This window comes from Pseudorca crassidens, chromosome 19, assembly GCF_039906515.1.
Source record: "Pseudorca crassidens isolate mPseCra1 chromosome 19, mPseCra1.hap1, whole genome shotgun sequence".
Taxonomy (NCBI): domain Eukaryota; kingdom Metazoa; phylum Chordata; class Mammalia; order Artiodactyla; family Delphinidae; genus Pseudorca; species Pseudorca crassidens.
The window spans coordinates 8412406-8437045 of NC_090314.1; the positions used below are offsets into that span (position 1 = coordinate 8412406).

General features: G+C 44.6%; 1 protein-coding gene across 1 annotated transcript in view; it reads right to left on the reverse strand.

Annotated features, from left to right (window-relative positions):
• DNAH9 (dynein axonemal heavy chain 9) overlaps window positions 1-24640 on the reverse strand; it is a 300225-nt gene that overhangs the window by 126631 nt on the left and 148954 nt on the right. The window contains exons 37-41 of the mRNA XM_067716537.1: window positions 20952-21125; window positions 20270-20477; window positions 8412-8577; window positions 6617-6719; window positions 5814-6053 (exon numbers count right to left, since the gene is read on the reverse strand). Of these exons, the coding sequence (XP_067572638.1) occupies window positions 5814-6053; window positions 6617-6719; window positions 8412-8577; window positions 20270-20477; window positions 20952-21125 (891 nt within the window). The remainder of the gene's footprint in view (window positions 1-5813; window positions 6054-6616; window positions 6720-8411; window positions 8578-20269; window positions 20478-20951; window positions 21126-24640) is intronic.

A 24640-nucleotide genomic window follows, 5' to 3' on the forward strand; every position in this document is an offset into this window, starting at 1 on the left:
TGTATAATGTGAAGTTTGGGATTCAGATAGACAGGCAGCATGCCCAATGTCATAAGGTAAGTGGCCTTAGTTCAAAACCACACAGTTTTGAAACCAGGTCTGTCTGACCTGAGAGCCTGGAATTTCAACCACTACTTTCCAAATCACCACAGTGAGAGGTGAGGCTGCTTCTCTGCTGTATTTCTCTTCTACAAGTACCACTTTGAAAACTAATCTGGGTGATGATTGCTTATGTAAAATCAGAACGATGACATAGGGCTGGAATGAATATAGCTAACCTTCGCAGGCCAGTAATCCATTTATTCATCTCTAGTAAGTTCTCCTTCCTATATACCTCAGGGATCGTTCCAAATATTTATTCTTCTTTTCAAATTTGTCACCTCTCTGTTACTATTAGCCAGTGTCCTATCCCTCTTTTTCAAGGAAAAATGGAGACCACTGAGATTAGAGCCTCTCGATGACTTCAGATCCTATAACTTCAAGCTCATCGATGCCTTGTTTGCCCTCATTGCTTTCTTTCTTGTCTTACAAGAAAAGGGGTCCTTTAATTGTTCCTCATTACGGACAGAATAATGCTCAGATTCATCCGTGTGGCATAAAGATCTGGACATAATAAGACTACCAATCTGCTTCCTCATCACACTTACCATCACTTCCCATAAAATCTAGATTTCAGTTTCACAAACTGCAAATTATTTTCTAACCCTGAATACTTTTGTGCCTCCATGCCTCCTGCTTTACTTCCTCGGCTCGTCTTTCAAGATCTAGCTCCACTGCTCTCTGCTGAAGTATTCCAGGGCATCTCCTCTCCTGTCCAACAACATCCCTCTGATGTGCCCCACATAACCCTTTATATATAAATCTCTATTAATATAGAAGAATTATAAGTTTCTAAAATTACTTTTCTTTGTACAGGTTTGCTTCTTCCAGGTCATGTTGAGTGCCTCTAAATTTTGGAAATAAAGCAATATACTTCCAAATACCCCATGGGTTAAAGAAGGAATCGTAGGGAAAATTAAGAAATATTATGAAACGAATGAAAAAAAATATAACACATAAAAGCCTGCATGATGCAGTGAATGGTACAATTAGAGGTAAATTTATAGCCTTAAGATAAACATTTCAGAAGAGGTGAAAGGCTGACAATTAATGATCTAAGTAGCCATGTCAAGAAGTTAGGAAAACAAGAATAAACTTACCCCAAACCCAGAGTAAGTAGGAAGAAAGAGATTATAAAGAAAAGAGCAAATTTTAATAATGTAAAAAACATATCAAATAGAGATAACCAATAAAGTCAAACACATAATATTGGTATACTTTTCTTTTCTTTTTCCATTTCTTCTGAAAAGACTAGCACAATTGATAACTCCCTGGTAGGGCTGATAGAAGATACAAAGAGAAAAACAGAAAAGACACACATAGCCAGAATAAAAAAGAGAACATATGTCAGATAAAACAGATACTTAAAAGATAACAACAGGATACTATAAACAATTTTGTGCCAATAAATTAGAAATTGATGACACTGACATCTTACAACTGATACATAAAGAAACAGAAAATGTGAATTGTCTAATATGTATTAAAGAAATTGAATTTATAGGGCTTCCCTGGTGGCGCAGTGGTTGAGGGTCCGCCTGCCAATGCGGGGGACGCGGGTTCGTGCCCCGGTCCAGGAGGATTCCGCATGCCGCAGAGTGGCTGGGCCCATGAGCCATGGTCGCTGGGCCTGTGCGTCCGGAGCCTGTGGTCCGTGGCGGAAGAGGCCACAGCAGTGAGAGGCCCAAGTACCGCAAAAAAAAAAAAAAAAAAATTGAATTTATAATTTAGTCTTTCACAAAGAAAACTTCAGATGGTTTCATCATTAAATTCTTCTGACATTTAAGAAAGGCATAATACAGTGTTTTAAAAAATCTTCCAGATAGTAGAAAAAGAGGAAACGTTTCCCAATGCATTTTTTATGAGGACTTCATAACCTTAGAATACTAGGAGAAGGAGAAATTATAGGAAAATCTTATTAATATAGGTGCAAATGTTATATAGAAAAAAACAGTGAATGAAATCCAGAAAATAAAATGAGTTCACCATGTAACAACTAAGTTGGGTTGATTACAGGAATGCAAGGTTGATTTAACATTCAAAAATAATCTATGTCATTTATCCCATTTATCCCATTTCCAGAAAAAATGGAGAAAAAAATGGATATAATTATTTCAACAGATATAGAAAAATCATTTAAGTTGCAACAAATACTCATGATAAAAAAAAAAACTCTTGGTAAACTATAAACAGAAAGAAATTTTCTTAAACTGGTAAAGAGCATCCACAAAAATCTATAGTAAGCATCACACTTAATGGCCAACTATTAAAAGCTTTCCCCTAAAATTAGGAAGGCTGCAAAATGCCACTCTCACCACTTCTCTTCCTTGTAGTGGCAGCTGTAGCCAGCACAGTAAGAAAAAGAAATTAGAAGATTTAAGCGTTGGAAAGAAAGAGATTGTTACTAGGATTCATTTTTACCAATGACATGATTATATATATAAGTACAAACGTAATATTGAACAAAGACACAAAAGGATATTTACTATATGATTCCATTTATATGAAGTCCCCAAATAGGCCAAAATAACTTATGGTGTTAGAAGTCCAGACAGTAATTAGCTCTGGAAGGAGGAGAAAAGAGTGAATGGAAGAAAGAAAAAGGAGGAGTTCCATGGATGCTGGGAATGTTGTACTTCTTGATCTGAGTTGTGGTTACATAGCTGTGATGACTTTGTGACAACCAAGCTCTATGCTTATGGCCTGTGTGCTTTTCTACTTGGATGCTATACTTCAATAAAAGTTTATTTTAGAAAAAGAGAGAAATCTCATTAGGTCCCTTTGGGCCCATCCACACATACATCTCGGCCCGTCTCCTTCCCGGGTCTCCTAGGTACCAGCCCTGTGCGAGGTGCAGACGGCGGGAAGAAGCCCCGCCGGGAATGCTGACTCCGGGACTGGGTTTTACAGCGAGGGGTACCATCAGCTGATGTGTATAAGCCCTGTTACAGCCGAACACTCAGGCTGACTGACAATTAAGGGCTGAGTCGATGAGAGCACGTCAAGAGCAAACTTTGCACCGTCTTAGTTTTGTGTAGCACTGAGATGGGAAACGGTTAATGATATCTGCTACTCAGGGCACTATCAAATTCTGTCCTGATGCCCGATTTCTGGACAGAGTGCGTGAAGTGCAGAGGAGGTCTGAATGATTGAGCCTTAGATCAAGCTGGATGGAGGAAAACAGTGTGTTCTCCAGGCAGCGCCTGTCTCCCCGGGGACAACACCCCCCCCTTATGCTCTTCTGTCAGGCCTTCTTCAGACAAGCAGGACGGAGGGGGCGGGAGGGGGATGTTGTAGCCACGCTGTGGCCTTGAAACTCGGCTCTGGAGGAGGAGGGTGAGGAGGGGCGGCGCTGGAGGGAGTCAGGGGCTCCGGTAGGGATGCACTTTCCCCCATCTGGGGCAGGGGGCTGACAGCTGGCAGGCTGCAGGGAGGCCAGGCTGGGACACAGAGCCCGGGGGGTGCCACTCAGGCTGCCTGAGTCTGGAAAAGAAACAGACTTAGCCTCCCATGCCAATATCTCCCCTCCCTGGTTCCTCCTTGACTTTGCACGGTTGCCACCAAAACAGGCTGGACTAGAACCCTCCTTCCTGAGGAAGTGTTTGCTACCCCGAATTCCCGGCACAGTAGAGTTGACCCCGTCTAGTTTTTTGATATGAGGCTTCTGATTACCAGTTATGCTGAATATACTCAAGCTACCTGATTTGTCTGTAGCATGGTTTTGTCATTTCTAAATTGGAAATGATCGGTATGTTACCTGATATGGTTGTTGTGAGGATTAAATTATTAGCTAATAGATGCAGAGGGTGTAGGACTGGCTCAGTAAACGCCAGCTTTATTACAGACTGAAGGCGGACTTTTTACAAGGATCCCCCCTGTTCTCAAATTCCCTCCCCCATCTCACTGCTCGCAACCTCTCCTCATCACTGTCCGCTTCCACCTACTTGCTATTCCACTAACATGGTGTGTACTTTTCTACCTCCACGGCCATTCATGCCGTCATCTACCAGCTGGCAACTTCTCCGAGCCTCTGTTAAATTGGGATAATAACGTGTATCCCAAAGGGTTGTCGTGAGTATGAATCTCAGGTCACACAGGTGACAAGGCGCTGTCCAGGCAGGAGCTGGGCTGGCGCTTCATGTGAGGGAGACCGAAGGCCTCTCTCTCCTTTAGTTCTGCCACTATGGGCAGCGTGAATTTGATCAAATGGCTCAACTCCTTTTTGCTCATCTGGAAGATGCGCATGGGGATGCCCCCAGCTCATCCTGTCACAGTGAGATTTCAGAGACCGATTGTGTGATAAAAAAAAAAAAAAAAGAAGTCTTTCTCAATTAATACTCAGTAAATGGGAGATAAGGGTGGGAATGCACAAACTTTGCCACCATCCAGGTCTGAGGGCCACGGAGCTGTGGGTTTTACAGGCTTGGAGCTGAGTCTTTCTTGCTGCCTTAACTGTCTTATGCTGTTCTCCTCATAGAAAGAATGGGTGAGAAGGACAGAATGGCGTGGTGGAAAGGGGTTCTGGCCTGGGACCTGAAAGACCTAGGTTCTGTCCTGGCTCCTTCCCTGGCTGGCTGTGTAAGCTCTGCGGGTGTGTTTCCTCATTTGTAGCTGAGTTAACGCTTGGGAGGCACGTGACCCAGGAGAGCTGTCCTGAGCCAGCTTACAGGAGCTCTCAGAGACTCAACCTGGCTGTGGGGCTGTGGTCCACCCTCCAGATAAGCTTTTTGGGAGCATCACTCTTGGATCTTTGAACTAATAGTAGGTTTCTGCTTCTTTTGACCATGGAACCTGCAGGCTCTATGGCCTCAGAGTCTGGACCTTTGCTAGTCTGAGGTTCCCCAGAGTCCTACCTGCACAGGTAATGTAATTAACCCCAAACACATGTGATCCCCATGGAGGGTCATGCCTCACTCCCTGATCATGCTGATAGTTCCCTACAGATGTGGCCTCTGCTTGGGATAAAAGGCACTTTCCCTCAATAATGGCTCAGAACTATCCTGGAGCGGGGTCTCTCTGAAAAGTGGTTTCTGCAGATTCTCATCCAGGATGGGAGGGCTGTGGACCTATCACAAGAGGATGTGGTACCTGGCCAAGGGGAAGAGGGGGCCGGGTTTGCTGCATTGCTCTCTGGAGGTTTTGGTAGTGAAGGGGCAAGCAACTGGAAGCACCAGGCAGACACAGGCCACCACTATTCAGATGAGCAGCTGGAAGGATCTGAAATGGCTTTGATCTGGAAAATAACCTGGAAGTTTTAGGACTGACGCATCCCAGTGGCTGGCGGATGGTGTCTTCGGAATAGTATGACATGGCTTTAGGAAAACTATCCTGCATGGTTTAGGGGATGTTATTTTTCATCCCAAGAATGATGGGTGTACCACCAGGGCCTGCAAAATAGTTTTCTCACTTCTGTGTCACTTTCTTTTCTAGGCATGTTAGAACCATTAGATGACATTATCTCCAAAATGCTGAACCTTCTCCAGCCCGAAGGAACCAACTCAGAAATAAATACACTCTGCTTACCAAGAAGTAATTTAATGGGCAAAGAGAATTCTATTATGTTGAATAGACCCTCACGGACCCCACAGCACTCTGTTTACTTGTACATTCGTCACTCCATATGAACTGTGCCTTTGCCTGAGAGTTTGGCAAAGAATGGAGGGGACAGGATCATGGCTAAGCCTCCTAGTGTGTCTTGGAGCCGATGGACTCACCTGGAAAATGTTGGCCAAGTCCCTGAGGTTGAAGATGTAATGGAATCTGATTGCTGTGGGGAGGAACGTGGTGGCGATCTTCTGGTGGAAGGTAAGGGCCAGACGGATCAGCTGGGGGACGCATTTCTGCAGTGGTGCCGGGAAGTCCCCAAGCTTCAGGTGCTGAGTCAGGATGGTGCAGTAGATGGAGGACAGGGCGTCTGCTCCCGGGAAGGAGAGGGCGAACACGCTGAAGTGACGCTGGATAGAGGAGCAGAGGCACATGGAAGAGGCCACGAGTTAGACATCCGTGGTCACAGGACAGAAATCACCTCTTCAGGATTTGGAGAAGATGGTGAAGAATTCTTAGAAGGGCTTTGAATGCTACATTCTGGCCACATTTCTCACATTAAACCCAAACTTAGGTTGAACCTAAAATGATTAATGGGTTTTGGACTTCTGGTCAAAGATGTCAGCATGGCGTAGCAGGAAGGGAATGGAACTTGGACTCTGGGAATCTGAGTCCAAATCTAAATGTGATCCTGAGAATGCACATGACCTTGGGAGGGTCATTCACCTATCTGAAGTTCTCTCAACCTGAAGACCAAGTTGAATTAGATGAACCCTGATTCCTTCTGGCTCAAAAAGCTTCAGAACTCTGGGTCTAGGGGTTTTTCTGTCTCCCTGGAAATGCGAATCAGCATCCTGTATGATTTACCACTTGAAGAGGCTAGACAGGGGAGGGGCCAATTATCACACATAGTCCAGTGACATCAGCCTGGAAGGTGGTGTTTAGGACCCCAGGGTCACAGTTCCTCCTGTACCTGAAGCCGTGGGTTGATGGTGAAGCTGCCCGCAGTGGGGTTCATACAGGAAATGTACTGGACATTCATGACCTCCTTTAGGGACAGTTTGTTTCGATCATACCTGGAACAGTCAGAAACCATGGACGAGAGTTGAGTGAGGACAGAGGCAAGTAAGTGTGCTGTCAAGGTGAGCTGGGATGTGCCTGGTCATTCATGTGTTTGGGGGTAAAAAACAGTCTAGATACATTGGTAGAAACTGAGAAGAGACAAGAGCTTAGGACAAATTCCTAAGGGATACAACATCTATAGAAGTAGCGCCGGAAGAAGAGACCACAAAGATGGTCAAAGAGGTAGGAGGAAATCAAGGGTGTGTAGTATCCAGAAAGCAAAGGAACCCAGTATTTCCAACAGGACAGAGCAGTCAACCACATCAAGTGCTGCAGAGAAGATAAGAAACATGGTGACCCAACGGGGTCTGCTGGATTTCACTATAAAGATACAGTTAATCGAGCAGGAACAGTTCAATAAAGTGGAGGAAATAGAGGCCTAATCATAGTGGACAGAGGAGTGAGTGGGAGACGAGGAGGTGGAGACAGAGGGGAGAATCTGGTTATGCAGAGACACAGAGCAGTAATTAGAAAATGATTTTTTAACACTGTAGGATAAATTTGTGCAGGTTTAGACACTGATATGAAGGAGCCCATCGGGAGATAGGGGAACTAGTACGTGAAGTGAGATTTCGAGAGATGGAGAGAGTAGACTCAAGATGCTGGGGGGTGGTTGAGCCTCAGGGAAAATGTAATAAGGGGAGGGAGAAAAAGATGCACAGGGATGGAAGTAAGTTGTATGGGTGTGGAAGCTAGAAATGGAGATGGCAGGAGTGACCATCAGCTGAGGTCGGGTGGGAAGTTTGAGGGGAGAGGAGAAGGCATGAAATAGGCATTTTGGAGGGTGGAAATGTAAACATATGAACGCAATACAGTAGAATTTCCAGGAAGTTTCTACTTCCCATTGAAGGTTTGTGACCGTGAACCTAAAGTAAAACTATTCAATAAGCAGCCTGATCTTTTCCAGGAGACTTCAGCTGCTCGAATACTGGTGTGGAGACTGTGGATGGTGGTCCATGGCACGCGTCCAACAAAGGCCTTAGGAATGAATGAAAGGCAAGTCGGGTGACTGTCGTCATGACTGTAATTCCTCTCTCTGAACTCCCTCTTGGTCCTCCCTGCTCCTTCTCAGCAGCAGTAGATTCAGTGTGAGGTAGAAGATGAGCCAGAGTTATCTCAAATCACTGACTTGCTTTTTCTTTCTGGCAAGTTTAGACCTTTTGCCATTAAAAACTATTCTGTTGCAGGAGATAACATCAGAGCCTGTGAGATGCTCTGAAAAGACAAAGGCTATTAAGACTCGCAAACACACGTGCACTATAAGAATGTTAGCTGTTCACAGCGAAGGCCCTGCTCACTGCGATAGGACCACAGGGGGAGGGGGGACGGGGGGGAGGGGGACTGGTTAATTCTGCTTTGGGAGCTTGAAGAAGGCAGCTTTAGAGATGAATATTGAGGAAAAACGTAGACATTTTTCTTTAAATGAGAGCTCAGTACCTTCTCTGACCAACCTCTTCCGGTCGGTCTCAATTTCCTGTTGGAAGGAAGAGCACTCAGGAAACAGAATCCCATGAGGGACTCAGTTTGCTGTGGCAATTCTCATCTGGCGCTAGAGCTGAGCTGAGGTCTGCAGCTCCAACAACAGGACAGCGATTGGCCTTGGACCTGTTCCCTACCCGGCCGAGTCCCTTTATGTGTGCTCTTACCAGTGGCCGTAATCCAGGTGCTGCCTGATGATGGTGTGGGGCTGTGCAGTCCCGTAGGCGTCCACCTCAGGCATGTTCATGTCATCTATGAAATAGATAAGCTTCTTGTTGCCTGTGGGGCCATAATTTCTGCCCGCTTTCTTCTCCAGAGGCTTCTCCAGGACAGCTGAGAAGAGAGCCAATGAGTGAGGGAAGGAGGTTCAAAGCTCAGATGCCAGTACTAAGACAGTCCAATGTCAAGGACAAGCCATGGTGTAGCGTGCAAACAAGAGCTGCTCCCAGCAGCAGGCAGTTCTACAGGACCAGAGGGAAGGAGGCCGATGACCAGGCAGGAGTGGTGACAGCAGTGCCCAGGCTTCGAACATCTGACTGCGCACTGTGTTAGGGTGTTTTTTGCTTGGCCTCACTGTGCAGCCTGCGGGATCTTAGTTCCCCGACCAAGGAAGGAACTCGTGCCCCCTATGTTGGAAGCATGGAGTCTTAACCACTGGACTGCCAGGGAAGTCCCTCTGTTAGGTTTTTACAGACATTTATGGTCTCACTGAATCCTTACAACACTGCTACAAGATTAGTACCATCACCCCTTTTATAGGTGACAGAACTGAGACTCAGAAGAATGAATTAACTCTTCTAAGGTAGAGCCAGGATACAGATCCAAACCAGTTAAACTTCAAAGCCCATGTCCCTTCTACCACACTTGCGGTCCACTTTCTTTGTTTGTAGACTAGAATCAGAAGTCCCAAGGCCTAGTACTCTACCCCCAAGGAAATCTGCAGATCCTGGGTATCTCCAGATCCTGGGTAGACCTGCCCTCTCTACCTAAGACAGCAGGGGAGCAGCCCATCCCAGGGCTGGGAGGAGGCTCCTTCCACCCCTGCTATAAGAGAGGAAACACCGGATATTCTGTCAACAGTATTCTCAGAGAGTTCACCTGCTGGGGTTCCCTGAGGGAAAGCAGAAACAAGAGCCCCAGAGAATTTCCCAGAAGCTTCCAGTATCATGAACAGCACCCCTCTGCCTTCAGGTATCAGATCATCTTCAGTGCCTTTCTGGAAACCAAGTACAGACTCCCTCCTGGAGCTGCTTCTTCAATTACCCAGCCAGAGGGAAGCAATCAAAGAGTACGGTTTTCCAGCCTGACAGGACTTGTTTAGAGCAAATTTAAGTAATAGGCTGGAGATACATGTATTTTTTTTCAATAAAGCAATTAAATATTTATGTATTGCAAGAACCAATACTACTACCGCTGGAGGCTCTAAGAACCATCTGATTCCTTTTCTTGAAAAACAAGTTTGTAAACAAGGAGGAGGTGTCAACAGACATGTGAAGGTGACAGATAGAAAGACAAGTTCCTTCAAGAAGCTTGAATATTCCAATTTTCTGGTCCTGAGTTAAATTAAGTGTTCCAAATATGAATTAAATTTAAATTTAATTAGCATGCAATTAACATACACTATCAACCAATTAATCACCCAACACCTTCTTCCCCCGCTTAAGATATAACAACTATATATGAGATCTGTCAAAATGAAATATAATTAATGGGCTGTCAAGGACATGCCTTTGAGAACAGTTCTTCTAATAGGAAATTCTCTCCTTAGGAAGACTTGTTTCTCCTCCTCCCAAAGCAATGATATTCAAATCAACTCCTGGAATTAAGCAGACCCTGTAATTTGGGTTGATTACACTTTTTACGCTTCTCAAGGATTGTTGAGGAGAAAAGCACATCAGCTAACAAGAAGTGGGCTTGGAATGCATGGGATTATCTCAAACGGATGATGTCAAGTACTCCAGAGAAAGAGAGGCCTCCCTAGGAAAGGCACACACATGCTGGATCCCTTCCTGGCCGAGCTCTGTCCCAAGTCCCATCTAGAATGGAATGGTAGTGAGTTCTTTTGCTTCCAGGTAGAACTGGAGGAGCAAAAGTGGGTTTACATTTCAGCAAAAATGTTGATGTTGAAGGCACTAAACAAATGAGACATATCAAAAAATGTGACCCTCCCACCAACTTTCCAGGTTCTGCACTGTTGCACACAAGGCCGTACCCAGCCCTGGAGCTCACCTGTGCGTCTTACTGTACTTCTCCATCGGGAACGGCTGGGCGGTCAGCCTGTGGCCACGTGGAGGAGCAGCAGCTGCCCCGTGTTTTGATTCACACCATCCCTCCTGCACCGTTTCACCACCATTGTGCATTGAAGAGCTGCTTCATTTTCAAAGTGGGTTCCTGTTTGTTACCTCATTTCACTGTCTCCACTGCTACCATCCTTGTCTGAGGCTCTCACCTGGTGACTGTGACATCCCCCCAAATGGTCTTGCTGCTTTTGCCCTAGATCCTTACGCTATATTCTCAAGACAGCAGACAGGGGTATTCTTGTAAGATGTAAATCAGACTGTGCCAGTCCCCTGGTTAAAACCCTCGGGTGGTGCCCCATCTCACTTGGAGCAAAAGCCAGTCTGGTTACTTGGGGAACCATGCATCTCGTTTTTCTCTGCCACTGCTCCTCTCTTCACTCCCTCTGCTCCAGCCATCCTGCTTCTGACTCACTCGTCACTCACGGCCTCGGGGCCTTTGCTCTGGCTGCTTCCTGTCTGCAGTCCTCTTCTCCCAAATGCCAGAAGTTTGCTCCCTCACTCCCATTGTGCGTTTATTTACTCAAATGCCATCTTCTCAGCAAGCCCTTTCCTGGCACTCAGGCCCAAATTAAAACCCCACCTCCTATTCCCTGCCCCTGCTTCATTTTTCTCCATAACACTTATTACCACTTAATATCCTCTATGTCTTTCTTATTCATCTTGTTTATTTATCTCCCTTCCTCCACATTATAAACTCCACAAGGCCAGGAATCTTTCTCTGTTCAGCTCACTGTCATAACCCCAGCACCTAGAATACTATTTAGCACGAAGGAGGGTATTCAAAAATTTATTAAAGAATGAATGAATGAATGACTTTTATTATGGTAACAAACTCCATGAATAGACAAAGAAAGACTTATCATCCCCTCTTTGTAACTAAGGAAACAGAGGCTAAGGCAGGCTAAATGCTGTGCTGGAATTAGAACCCAGGGCTGTTGATACTCATTTCAGTGCTTCTTTCATATCACTGGGGAAGAGAGGGCTTGTGAACCACTATGTCCCAACCCTTCTCCAGGGCTTCCTTGACCACTGCAGTCCCACGATTCCTCCAGTCTCTGAGCACCAGAGCCGTGCATTCATTCACTCACAGGGCATCACTAGGGACCTGGCTTTGTGTGGAGGACTGGATGTGCACCATATCACTGACCCCTCAGAGCATCCCTAGCATGCATTGTCATCACCTTTAAAAACTTCTTTCAACAAATGAGAAAATTGAGCTTTAGGGAAGGAAAAGGACTTTATCCAAGGTCATGCAGCTACTGAGGGCAAAGCCAGGATTCTAACCCAGGTCTGTCTGACTATGGCATCTTATGTAACCACCACAGCAAAGTACTTCTTAAACTTTACTACGACCTGGCTTCCACCCTTCAGAAATCCCAGGTTTAGTTAACTCATTGCCTGACCATGTTTTTGACAGAGATCATTAATAATTAACTGTGTCTTACTTTGAACTGACATGATTTGTGTATCTGTGTTTGAACAATTTTCCTTTCATATTATCCAATTTTTCACATTAAGATGTTTCGGTTATATTGTAAGGGCTTTTCATTTATTCTTTCAAAAAATAACATACTTTGTATGATTATAAAATAATACATATTCATTATATAAAAATTGAAAAGCACAGAAAATCATAAAGATGAAAATGAAAATTGCCCATAATTCTATCACCTATAGCAGTAAGCATTACTTTCAATATTTTGGTGTATTTCATTCTAGTCTATTTGCTCTGTTAGATTTTTTCCTTTACAAAAGTGGAATTATACTGTATATTCTGCCTGTATATGTTTTTTTCACTTCTCATATTTTAAACCTCTTTATATGATAATACCTAACCTCCCAAAACACGATTTTTAATTGCTGCTTTGTGTTCTATAATTTGGAGGTGCCAAAATTTATGGAATGGTTTCCCTACAGTATGAAACATGTTGTTTTCAATTTCCTTATACTTTGAAACCCCCTCCCCCCATTCCAAGTAGAGTGTCTTGCCCACTAGGTGGTCTTTGATGATTTAATTTTGTGTCATCTCCTTTTTGGAAGATATTCAGGCAAGTGGTGAGAGTTGTCTATCTGTGATAACGTAATGCTCCTTTGAAGTCGAGAGTTTGATCAGATCTTTTTTAAGGTCCTGTCCAACCTTAAACTTTTAATGAATAGGTGATGCAGATCTGTTTTACAGAAGGACTCAGACCCCGGAGCTCCTATCTAATTAGCGTAATTACGCACTCACATATTTGTTGAACTAATACTTCAAATCGCAGTTGGATGGCAGAATTCAGGACAGTGACGAGCATCGTTTTGGCTCACTCGCTTCACACTGCAAATATATGCCCAGTGATGCTGTGACCCAGTTCTTTACCTCTCCTTTTCCCTTTCTAAACTGTCCTGTCTATGGGTCATTGCAAATTATTTTAGTTTTAAAAATTCCTTATATTTTCAAAATGAATGAGAAAAGGCTTAAGTTATTTCAACAGACATAAAATAGACCAATTAAAATAAAGGCTAAAAAGGGACTCCAAAACAATATAGGAGAAACTTATTTGTACCAGTAATCAGGGATGACATAGTTACTGTAACCAAATAAAAATGGTCACATTGTTCTTTAAGAACTGCCTCCTTGAAAGCTCAGAAGTAAATCTGTGTTAATTACAGTAACCATGTCACCCCAGATCACTGGTATAAACCCATCTCTACTTTTGTATGAAAAAACTTTTCAGGCACTCAATTCTAAAAGGCATATATCGTGGAAACTTACAAAAGGTGTATCATGCTGCAAAATGGGCATGGAGATATTAAAAAAAAACCCTGAAAATTATCTTTTATTGTCCTAACTTTCAATCAACACCAAAGGGTGGATCATTAAATGGTACCTCAGCAAAGGGAAAGAAAGCAGTGCAACTGCGTCTGTGGCATTTAGAGCAGCCTCTGCCTCTCTCAGCCAAGGTGTCAGTGTTATTAATCTGTGATTTGTGCAGCTGCTGGTGAATGATCAAGTGAAGTCTGAGAGTTTCAATGACCACGTGAAGGCCCTATTTTATTTATTGTCAAAGGCGGAGACGTCCGTGTGCTCCAGATATCAGAGGAACGGAAGCAAAGTTGGCATTCTATTATGGAAATTTAGATGCATGACTTACTGTCTTATCAAAGTGGATGGACACTGTAGCTCAGTGAAATAAGACAGCCTGGCTATTAACTCACTGTGTGACTTTGAGGGAAGTCCCTTAACACCTCTAAAGCCTCATTTTCTCATCTTGTAAAAATAAAGATCATCAGATCCGTGATGGACACCATTTCCTACTTCCTTCTCCTTAGTCACTTTCCAGCTGGGGCGGCCACGTGACACAGTTCTGAACAGTAACACACACACATAAGTCAGTGGGGTTCCTGGAGAGCTATCATTTCCTGACATGGGCACTAACTCTTCCCTTTATCTTTTTTTTTTTCCATTTGGAATGCAGATGTGATGGCCGGAGCAGCAGCCATTCTGCTACCCTGAGGTACCATCTAAGAGACTAATAGTTACTATAGCCTCAATATCATTGAACCATTGATTCAGCATTAGCAACTGCCTACCTCAAGACTTCTTGTTGCATGAAAAAAGAATCTCTGTTTATGTCACTATCATCAGATTTTCTGCAGCTTGCAGTCAAAAGCATTACTGATAATACAGTGGTTTGGCAGAGTATAAACTTCAAATAAAGCAAGTGCTATCCGCACTGGTGAGCAATGTGAATGCCTTGAAACACAACCCGCATTTGCATTTAAAGGAATTTTGAATCTGAGTTTAGAAAAGTACTCAATGGAGACCCCAGAGCTGGATGCAATAAGAGTGGAGAGATGCAGGGAGTATCAAGCAGCTGCCTTCTCTATAAAAGAACATCTGATTTTGAGAAAAATGGCATTCAATGGACTAGCAGGATGAGTGAACTGCAAAACATCCCCCTGGAGACCTCAGTGAATTGACATGCTGGGGTGAAGTTACTGCCCATTTGAAAGCTGGAACATTTTTTCCAAAAACATTATTTTTGTTTTAGCATAGTTTATGTTAAATGCCTTTTTCAAGCAAAAGGGGTTTGCTTGTGTTCCTTTTTGTGTTCCTGGCAGTTGGGGCTTAGAGATTATTGCATAATATTTATAGATTTTTAAATTTGAGAAGGATTTTAATATTGTTAGAATAACAGCTTCCATTTACTGAGCACTTATTGTATGCTAGGAATCATTTTGAGTGTTTTACATATTTTATCTTGCTATTCAGGAATGAAAAGAATGAACTGTTGCACCCTCAACAACATGGATAAATCTCAAAATCATGCTGAGTGAAAGGACCCAGACAAAAAAGAGGGCCTATTGTATGATGATTCCATTGTATAATTATATAAAATTGTATACATTGTATAAAATTCTAGAAAATGCAAACTAACCTATTGTGACAGAAACAGACCAGTGGTTGCCTTAGGCACAGGACAGGGTGGGGGGGGGGTTGGGAGGGAGGGAGGGATTACTAAGGGAGGTGAGGGACTCACGGAGGTGATGGATATATTCATTATTTCGATTGTAGTGATGGTTTCATGATGGGTAAATATTTCAAAATGTATCAGATTGTATACTTTAATGTGTGCCATGTATTGTATGCCAATTATAACTCAAAAAATGTTTTTTAAAAAGGAAAATGTTGGGGCTTCCCTGGTGGCGCAGTGGTTGAGAGTCCGCCTGCTAATGCAGGGGACGTGGGTTCGTGCCCCGGTCCGGGAAGATCCCACATGCCGCGGAGCAGCTGGGCCCGTGAGCCATGGTCGCTGGGCCTGCGCGTCTGGAGCCTGTGCTCCGCAATGGGAAAGGCCACAACAGTGAGAGGCCCGCATACCGCAAAAAAAAAAAAAAAAGGAAAATGTTAAAAAATTATCCTGCCTTTTAGTAGGAAAATGGATAAAAGAGCTGTGATTTATTCACACAAGGGAATTCTATGTGGCAGTGAAAAACCAATGAAAACGTTCTGTATGCATTAAAACAGACAGTGATGAAAAAAGCAAGTTACCAAAGAAGTTACAGTATGATACATATTTAAAATTTAAATACACACAACAGCATGGTGTATTTTATGGGTACATATATGTATCAAAAGTGTAAATTTGGAGTAATGCACATCAACTCTAGTGGTCCTAGTCCGGTTAATGAGAGGCCATACAGAGGAAGGGATGGGGGTGGTATGTTGGCTGTACTTAAAATGCTAAGATCCATAGCAAAATGACAAAATGTTAACATCTGTGAAATCTGGGTTGTGCGTACATGGGCATCTGTTACACTATTTTCTGTACTTTTCTGCATGCTTGAAATATTTCATAATTTTTAAAAAGTTTAAGTCATTCTCCATCCCACTCTTAGCATCCAGCTCCCCTTGCCAGGGGCAACTGCTGTTTCTTGTGTGTCCTCCTGGAGATATTCTTAGTACATACAAGCATAGATGTATGACTGTGTGTGTGTGTGTGTGTGTGTGTGTGTGTGTGTGTGTGTGTGTGTGTGTGTGCGTGTGTGTGTGTATATGTATATATATATATGCAAATTTTTATCTATCTCTTTTTAAACAAGATATACTTTGGAGCATACTATATACACTGTTCTGTATCTTGCTTTTCTCACTCAATAAAGAGCATGGAAATGGTTCCAACTCAATTCATACAGACTTTCCTCATTCTTTGTAACAATGCTTAGCATTCCATCATATGGATAATTAGGCTATTTCCCATCTTTTACATTACAGACACATTATAAACACACCTTTTGCACATCTGTCTGGGTATACTATCTGGCCTTTAAAGCAGACTACACCACATCACATTGAATCTTCTCTTAATTCCAAGGGTCTTAAGTACAAACAGCAATGAAAATGTTGGGCTTCAAAAGAGTGATGGGCTCCTGACGTGGGTGGGACAGTTTGCCAACTTTCTGATGCCAGAGCAGCTACCCTTTGGGTTCCTGCACCTCCTTTTTATGTTTTCTATTTCCTGTTGGATACCAGGCTCTTTGCTCCCACTTTTCTAATTGTTGGTAGCACCCTCTTCCCTGCCATTTTGTTGCTTCTAAAATGTTTTCAGCTAAGAAGCCAAATAAGAAAACTTGTTTGGCCTGTGACTAAAGTAATGGATGGGAGGGTCCAAGTAAGGGAACCCAGTATTTTTCAGAGTCAGGAGTAGGATACTCCTCTCCTTCTCCTTGGTTATGAATCTTCACTCTCTGGTTAAAGTATTTTTTTACATTATAAAATCATTATAACAGGACTCTAGAGAACAATTTCTCTAGACGACTCAAATAGTACCACTAATAATAAGAGCAATATTATCCAATATTTATTTCAGTTTCCAAAGTGTTTCTTATCAGGGAGGTAGTACAGCCTAATGGTTAAGAGCACAGGCTCTGAAGTCGGACTGTCTGGGTTCAAACCCTGGTCCACCACACTTGCTGTGTAGCCTCAAGTAGCTTATTTAACTTCTCTGTGCCTTGGTTTTCTCATCTATAACATGGGGGTTATACAAATACTTTCCAAGGTTGTACAAGATTAAATCATTTAAAAACGTGTAAAAGTCTAATCTCAGGTTAGCGCCTGACACATCCTGGTGAATATTTGATAGTATCAGTTATTATTATTACTATTATCAGTGTAGTTATAGTAGTAGTAAGAGTGGGCAGACCTGATAATCTGATCAGTCACTGGACTCAAGGCTTGCAAGTAAGTGTAGAGGTAGATATGTTCAGTAGCAAAACAGTGTTAGGATGTGAACCAGCCAGGCATGTGAAGTCTGCTTATGACCGCTGCCGGGTGTGAACGTGACGGTGCCAGGCCATGACAGTGCCAGGTTATGACATTGTGTGGCTTGATGGTGGCTGAGGTGTCATGGAGTCAAGATGAAGTTAGTGGTTTGCTGGAGTTGCCTCTTGAGAGCTGACTGTTAAAACAGGGAACTTAAGGGGCTTCCCTGGTGGCACAGTGGTTGAGAATCTGCCTACTAATGCAGGGGACACGGGTTCGAGCCCTGGTCTGGGAGGATCCCACATGCTGCGGAGCAACTGGGCCCGTGAGCCACAACTACTGAGCCTGCGCGTCCGGAGCCTGTGCTCCGCAACAAGAGAGGCTGTGATGGTGAGAGGCCCGCGCACCGTGATAAAGAGGGGCCCCCGCTTGCCACAACTAGAGAAAGCCCTCACACAGAAATGAAGACCCAACACCGAAAAAAAATAAATTAATTAATAAAACTCCTACCCCCAACATCTAAAAAAAAAAAACAAAAAAACAGGGAACTTAGTAAGCTGGTGGTTCAACACAGCCATTATTTAAAAACATAAATTAGATAAACTTACAAGTAAGTAAATTATATTAAAAACTAAGGTAATGAATATTCAAAACTCATCATGTGAAAATTATGTGACTACATTTTACCATTATCTGTGCTCTTGAGGTTATGTCTACCTACTGAATCTGCAGAGCAGAAATAGGATGCATGGTGCTCTGCTGTGCTCTTCCCAACTCCATGTTCACGGACATGGTGGGGGTCGCCTGAAATTGGTCATGGTGGGAGTAATTACACGTCAGAAACTGGTAAACACACAGACCAGGGCTTGATTTGTTTCGCTGATTGTGTAGACTTAAGAAAACAATTAAATTTAAAAGTGTATCGTGTCTATAACTGCTCACATTGTGAAGAGCAGAAGAAAATCGGAGTGTTCTTTCTCAAACAGAAGATGCTCACATCACTGACAAACTACTTGTTCTAATACAAGTCTCCATCACTTCAGTTTGTCTTGTTATCTAGGCGGGAAAGACAGTCAATTGCTAGATTGGGACCGAAGGTGTGAAACTTTTACCAGCCCAGCGGGGGATGAAGCCCAGAGGCTGATTTGACAGAGGTGAAATCTCCCTGTCGCTGAGGGGGAGATGAGGGATGACCTTAACTTCCATCCACAAGCTTCAGGCGCTAACCTGCTGTGAGAGGTAGAGACAGTGCAGCCCCCACTAGCATGAGGAGCTGGCTGGATCCCAACCCTGGAAGAGCTGGCAAAGTGGTGCAGAAAGAAGGTGGGGAGTGAGCTGTTGTCTCACATGGGAACTGGGGAAAGCACAGTGCTGGCAGCACCACGCGTTGACTCTCTGTGGTTCACACTGAGCAGGGGCCACAGAAGGACCAGACCAGGTTCACTTTCAGGTATAAGCTTGGCTTATAACTTTCCAATCTGCAAACAGCCCATAGGCCGAGCTCCTCGTTTTTAGTGGACTGTGCATTCTAGGGGTGGTGATGCACGTGGTCTCACGTGGGAAAGCCCGGGCGGAGGGACAGAGAGTGGGGCAAGGCTGTTACACTGTGAGGGGTGAGAGCAGGGCTCCTCCCCAGCCCTGTCACTCCCTTCCTTTTGTTGGGAGGTTGGCTTGGGCACTTCTTCAAAAGGAGGCTGTTTCTAGGGTTAATGTGATGAGTGTTTCTATATAAAAGGAGAACTGACAGTAGGTGAAGGTCAAGGAGAAAGTGGGTTGCGAGGGGGAAACATCTCATGCAGTGAGCCCTGGACCCTGAAGCCACACCCTGAGGACCCATGTCCCCTCGGGAGCCCAACGTGTAAACTCCCAGTGAAATGCACGCTCCATGTGGCCAGCAAACTGGGTGTGCCACACCAGCCTTGCCACTTGATGGTGACCTTGGGCAACTACATACTTTCTCCTGAGCCTCGGTTTCCCCATCTATGAGGTATGAGGGGTGAATAAAATGATCTCTAGAGGAACATCCACTGCCAGAAGTCTACAAGCCCATGGAAATCTTCCAATGGGTTTTCTGTTTTCTTTGTCATCAAGGTGCTGACCTGTACTGTGTTGAAATCCCGCCCCGGGGGAATTTAGCAGGCCAGGGAGGCACTTAGGGAGAAAGGATGGGAAAGGGGACCTTGCTAAGGTGCTGGAAAGTGGGACACAGAAGGGAGGGGAGAGGAGAGAAGGGGAGTGGGAGGGGAAGGAACAGTGCTGCCGCTGGGAGTCAAGCCTGGGAGGTGCCTGACTTCTGCTCCAGCTCCAGCTCCCGTAGAAGGAGTGGACACTCAGACACCCCACCCCCTCCTCCACTCCCCCTGGGCCCCTTATGTAAGCAGCTCCTTGCAGGAAACCGCTCTCAGCAAGAAGCCCCTTTTCCTGTCACTTGAGCAAATCGATTGCAACTAACTTTTAAACCAGGCGCCCACATGCTCTGCTCACCTGTGACCCAAGAACAGCTTTCAAATCTTTTAATCATACAATGCCTTGCCTAACCCCTCAGTTCTTCCCTTAGATCAAAGAAGTAGAAGTGGAGAATAAGTAATTAACAGATGACCAGATCTCTTCCCTGGCTTCCCCTTCAGTCATCTCACAAGTAAACTGTGTGACCAAACTGTGTGAACAGATAACACCTAGAGGAAGATCACAAGGCACCGACAAGCCTGCATACGGTGGGGCATGGCGAGGACTCTGACCCCCATCTCAGTGATTAACTGAGATGACTTCTGTCTGTCTCTCTAAAAAGTTTCACGGCTGAGCAGACTCTTGGGAGATGGTTTTTGGAGGACGCTGAGGCCACCATCTCCTCAGATTGCCACATTCTGATTAAAGGCACCTTTTTCTTCTGTTGACACCATTTGCAAGTATGTAATTGATTTTGTGAGCAGTGAGCAGCGGGACCGATTCACACGATTTATTGATGTATTCCGTAACTGACCCTGCAGCATCGCCGACGTGGTGTAGTAGTTGAACGGCACGTTTTTCACCAGGTATTCCTCGGCGTCCAGGCTGGCCAGCCTCGCTCCCACCAGCACCGACTTGCCGGTGCCCGCGGTCCCTACCAGCATGACTGGCCGCCGCCGAGCCAGGAGCCGCTCCAGGAAGTAGCACACTCGGATGGTCTCGCTCGTGTGCACCAAGCAGGCCTGGAGTGGGAACAGGATGAGTGTGCCGGGGGCTCATGGGAGAAACAGATGCTGGCAGAGTGTTCCGGAGCATTTCAGGGGAGGGAATTCCTCTGGGGTCGGGGAGCTCACTACCCCGGGGAGGAGGGCCCCCCTAATACCCAGTGAGACCCTCCTACTAACTCATGCTCTGGGTAGAGAGCAGGCCCTTCCTCCTCTGCCAGCGCTGTCTGCCTCCCTGTGGCCTCTCTTTTAGAATCTTCTGCCCTGGCCGTCCTCTCCTCCAAGGATGTGGGGGTCTGGTAATTAAGTTACCTAGGCTTTGGGAGATCTTGTGACTTCATTGCGCCTATAATTTCCTCTGAAAAGACAAGTAGCTGGGGATGACTAATTCCTAGTGAGGTTAAACCTTTCAGACATCCATAAGGGGCTGCCGCTAGAGCCACTGCAGATCCTGGGGACACTGCATGTCCTTGGTCACTCAGCCACACTCACCTGCAAAGGCATCTCAGGGTCAAATTCAAACTGGGGGATGAGCTTGGACCAAGGCTCGAATTTCTTGGTCTCTGGGTCTATGTAATAGTCAAAGATGGTTCCTTGGGAGGGAAACTTGACTGTTTTGAACTCGGTCAGCCACCATTTGCTGAACTCTGCCCGGTCGTCCACGAGCTGCCAAAACAAAGTAGGTCAGGAGTCAAGGCTCTGCAGAGCACAAGAAGCCTGGGGAGGCTGCCCTGCATCGGGCAGAAGGTCAGGACCAGGAGCAAAGAGGGCTCCTGCTTATCCCCCGAGGATCGACCCCGACAAGGCCCAGCTAAGCAGGGGCTTCCCTTGAGCATGTACATGTGCCCCTGCTTGACCAGGTGGCTGGGTCGCCCTGGCATTATGCATCTCAGAGCACTGGCAGGTGGAGGGTGAGGGAGGGAGGTGTTAAGAACACAGAGGAGAGTAGGAGCCTATGGCCCCAAGATGGGCAAGTGCAGCCAAGATCTCCTGAAGAGACAGATCCACCCCAGTCCCCCTAGACTCCCAAGGCTCTGAGCAACGACCAGGACAGCAGTCAGGAATGGAAGGAATAAAATGGTGGCTGTTGACACGTGGGCGCACAGGATGGTGCGGTGAGAAGAGCCTCAGCTGGGGAGTCGTGCACATAACCACTGACAAATCACATCTTTCCATGCCTCCGTTTTCTCATCTGATTCTAGGAAAGAGTATTTCTAAATTTCTTTCAAGAGCTAAAATTCTAAAAATCTAGGAGAAGCAGAGACAAAGGTATACAGGTCTTTCTGACGGAAGGAATAGGTAGCACTATATATGCATACATGTTAGATCATGAGCCCCTAAGGATGGGGCTGTGCACCCGTGTACTCAAGCTAGTGAGTCCAAACTGAAACACAACACACAAAAAAACATCCCAAACATACCCGCTGCTACTGGCAACTCTCTAGGGGAGCAAACCCATTCTTTGAGCACACAGACCTAGGAAAAATCCTAAAAAGGGAAGAGGTCCAGATTGGGCATTTTAGGAAATGTTCCTGGGGAGGAGGACAGACCACGGAGCTGGGCGCATGGCAATGAATCTGGACTTGGAAGAAATGGCACTCATTTCGCTGTCTATTAGGTAAATAGAATTGAATTCTTTTGCCTTAAAAAGAGAATGGAAATAGGCCTTAATGACAGATTTGTTTGCTGTTCTTATTCTGATCTGAATTCAGATTGAGAGGACACTATCTTCTCAATATTTGTTCTCTGCAATCAGAAGCCTTAGGAAAAAAATCTCCATTTTTGACTCATGGATAAAATTCTTTTTTTTTCCTCTGTGTAATTCTTTATTAAAAATACTGCTGTGCACATAGAAACTGAAAGCAGGATTAAAGGTGAATAACCCAGACTGGGATCATGACATTAGAATTTAACATTCTGGTGCTTTTGGGGGAAGTTGTTGACATCCAAATCACAGAACCAAGGTCAAAGCAAAATACAAAGGTACCCTAAAAAATATTTACAATGAAGTAAATATACTAACAGAATTTAAAATAGGTACAAAAAATTAAAATGACCAACATTACATGACTTCAAGGGTTGTCCTTTCTGTGCTTTTATCTGTCATAACAGGAAGGTGTGGGAAGTTTATACCCTTAATTTGAGTACTCTCAGATATTAAAATCTTCCTATGAATTAAAAAGACTAACTTTTGGATAATCTCTTAAATGGAATTACACTATGGAAAAGAGCGCTTCCCTCCCCAAAACACCACGGCAGAACTAAGAGTGCCATTGAAAACCATTCCCAATGAAAACTAAATGAAAAAACAAATCTTAACATATATGTATTACCTGACACCAATTGTTTTCTGGCTGACAATATTTACTCATGAAAACATATTAGCTGTCTACCTTTGGATAAAATTCTTGAAGACCTTTTAACTTCCTAATGAAAACCATCTTTTAAGTTTATACGGAGAATCCAAGACAAAGACCATCTCTAGAAAGAAGGAGGTTGGGTGCACCTTCTTTCCTCACTCCCAGTTCCACCTTGAGCTACCCTGTCAGTTTCTCAGCCAAGCCATTAGCTGGGCTACACCAACACTGTCTGGCTTCCTGTAATCTGGTGCTTGACCTCACCGTCTACTGTAATTGGACACTGGAAAGACAAGGTCACCTCTGCTGAGTCATCCCATTTCTCAGTTTGACTCTTTGAGTGACTCGTCAGCAATGACCTCAATGAAGAGGCCCCTTCTGAACCCCATCTCCTTAAGGTTGTGACAATTCTCTGGTCCCTTTCCTGCACTAAGTCTGTACTGGCACACAGTGTGGTACAACGCAGCAGAATTTGGAACACAATATCACCTCATTTGGTCTTCACAATGCTCTAAGTCATCCTGGCTACTGAAAATTACTCCTATTTTATGTATGAAAACACAAAAGCTCAAAGGTTACACCTCTGGCAGCAAATGGCAGAATTGGGAGTTGAACCCAGGTTCTCAGTTGCCCAATCTGGTGCTCTCTTGAGAGATCATTTACTTCTGAGAGATAATTCTCTGGGATTGCTGCAAAGTATTTAGCCAGGATCCACCCCTCCCTTTTTTATTAGAACTTCTACCCAAGTATGGGCTGTATTTTGTATTATATTCTGCTTCGCTTTAATAACAGCTTTTTAAACATAAGCACCATTGGTGTTCCTGATGCAAATATTTTGGCCAACTTCATACTTTTTATTTACAGCACTATTTTGTGTTGGGCTTGAATGCAGGCTGTGTGGGGGGCTTGGACAGTCCCTGCTGCTAAAAGCTTTCTCCCGTGTTCTCTCCTCACGTGCCAGCACAGCCGCCAACAGCTCCATGTGCTCCAGAGCCCGCGGCGCCTGGAGGGATGCTTTCTCCCGGGCTTTTAAAAAGAATTGAGTGGATTTAAATTTTTCTACACGGAGATAGAAAAATTGACCAAGAGTCTTTATCCTGATACCCCACTGCCTGCTCAGCACCAGCGTGAGACAGAAGCCCAGCGGTGGTTGCTGTCTGACATTTCAGCAGGCGAAAGGTCAGGGACTGCATTTGAGGGAAAGCCACAACCTCTGCGCTCCGGATCTCTGCGCATTCATCGAGGCTCTCGTCCATCCTGGTGGATGCATTGGCTCCTTGCCTCAAAGGGGGAATGTGGAGCTGGGAAAGAAGCAGTCCATGGAGAAGCTCCAAGGGCCGCAGAACAGACTGCATGAAATTCTCAGCTGTCAAACTCCCAGTGCAGGCATCCTCCTGCCCTCGGAGCATCCCCCTTCCCCGCCAGCGTCTAGCTCCGGAGAGGAAGATGGAGAAAGGCACACCTCCAGGGGCTTCTGAGAGCTGCTTTCTGAATTGTGAGCACCAAGAACATGTAGGGGGTAATGGGAGGTAGGATGAATGTTATAATCAGAGCCCGTGAAAACACAGAATAAACTGATTGTTAATTCTAAATTAATTGTTAATTCTTCCAGCTCACCTTCGTTTTGGATTCTTAGAACATGGTTTGCCCTGGGAGGCTGAAATTTTTACCTTTTTATTTGGAAAAGCCCATAATCAACCCAGACCAGAAAGAGTAAATGATAACTCTCCAACACTTGAAGCTTGGTTTAATCCCCTGTTGTGAGAAAGGCACCAGATATTTGCTATGAAACTGAATATCTGTGGTAGGAGAACCTTAATAATA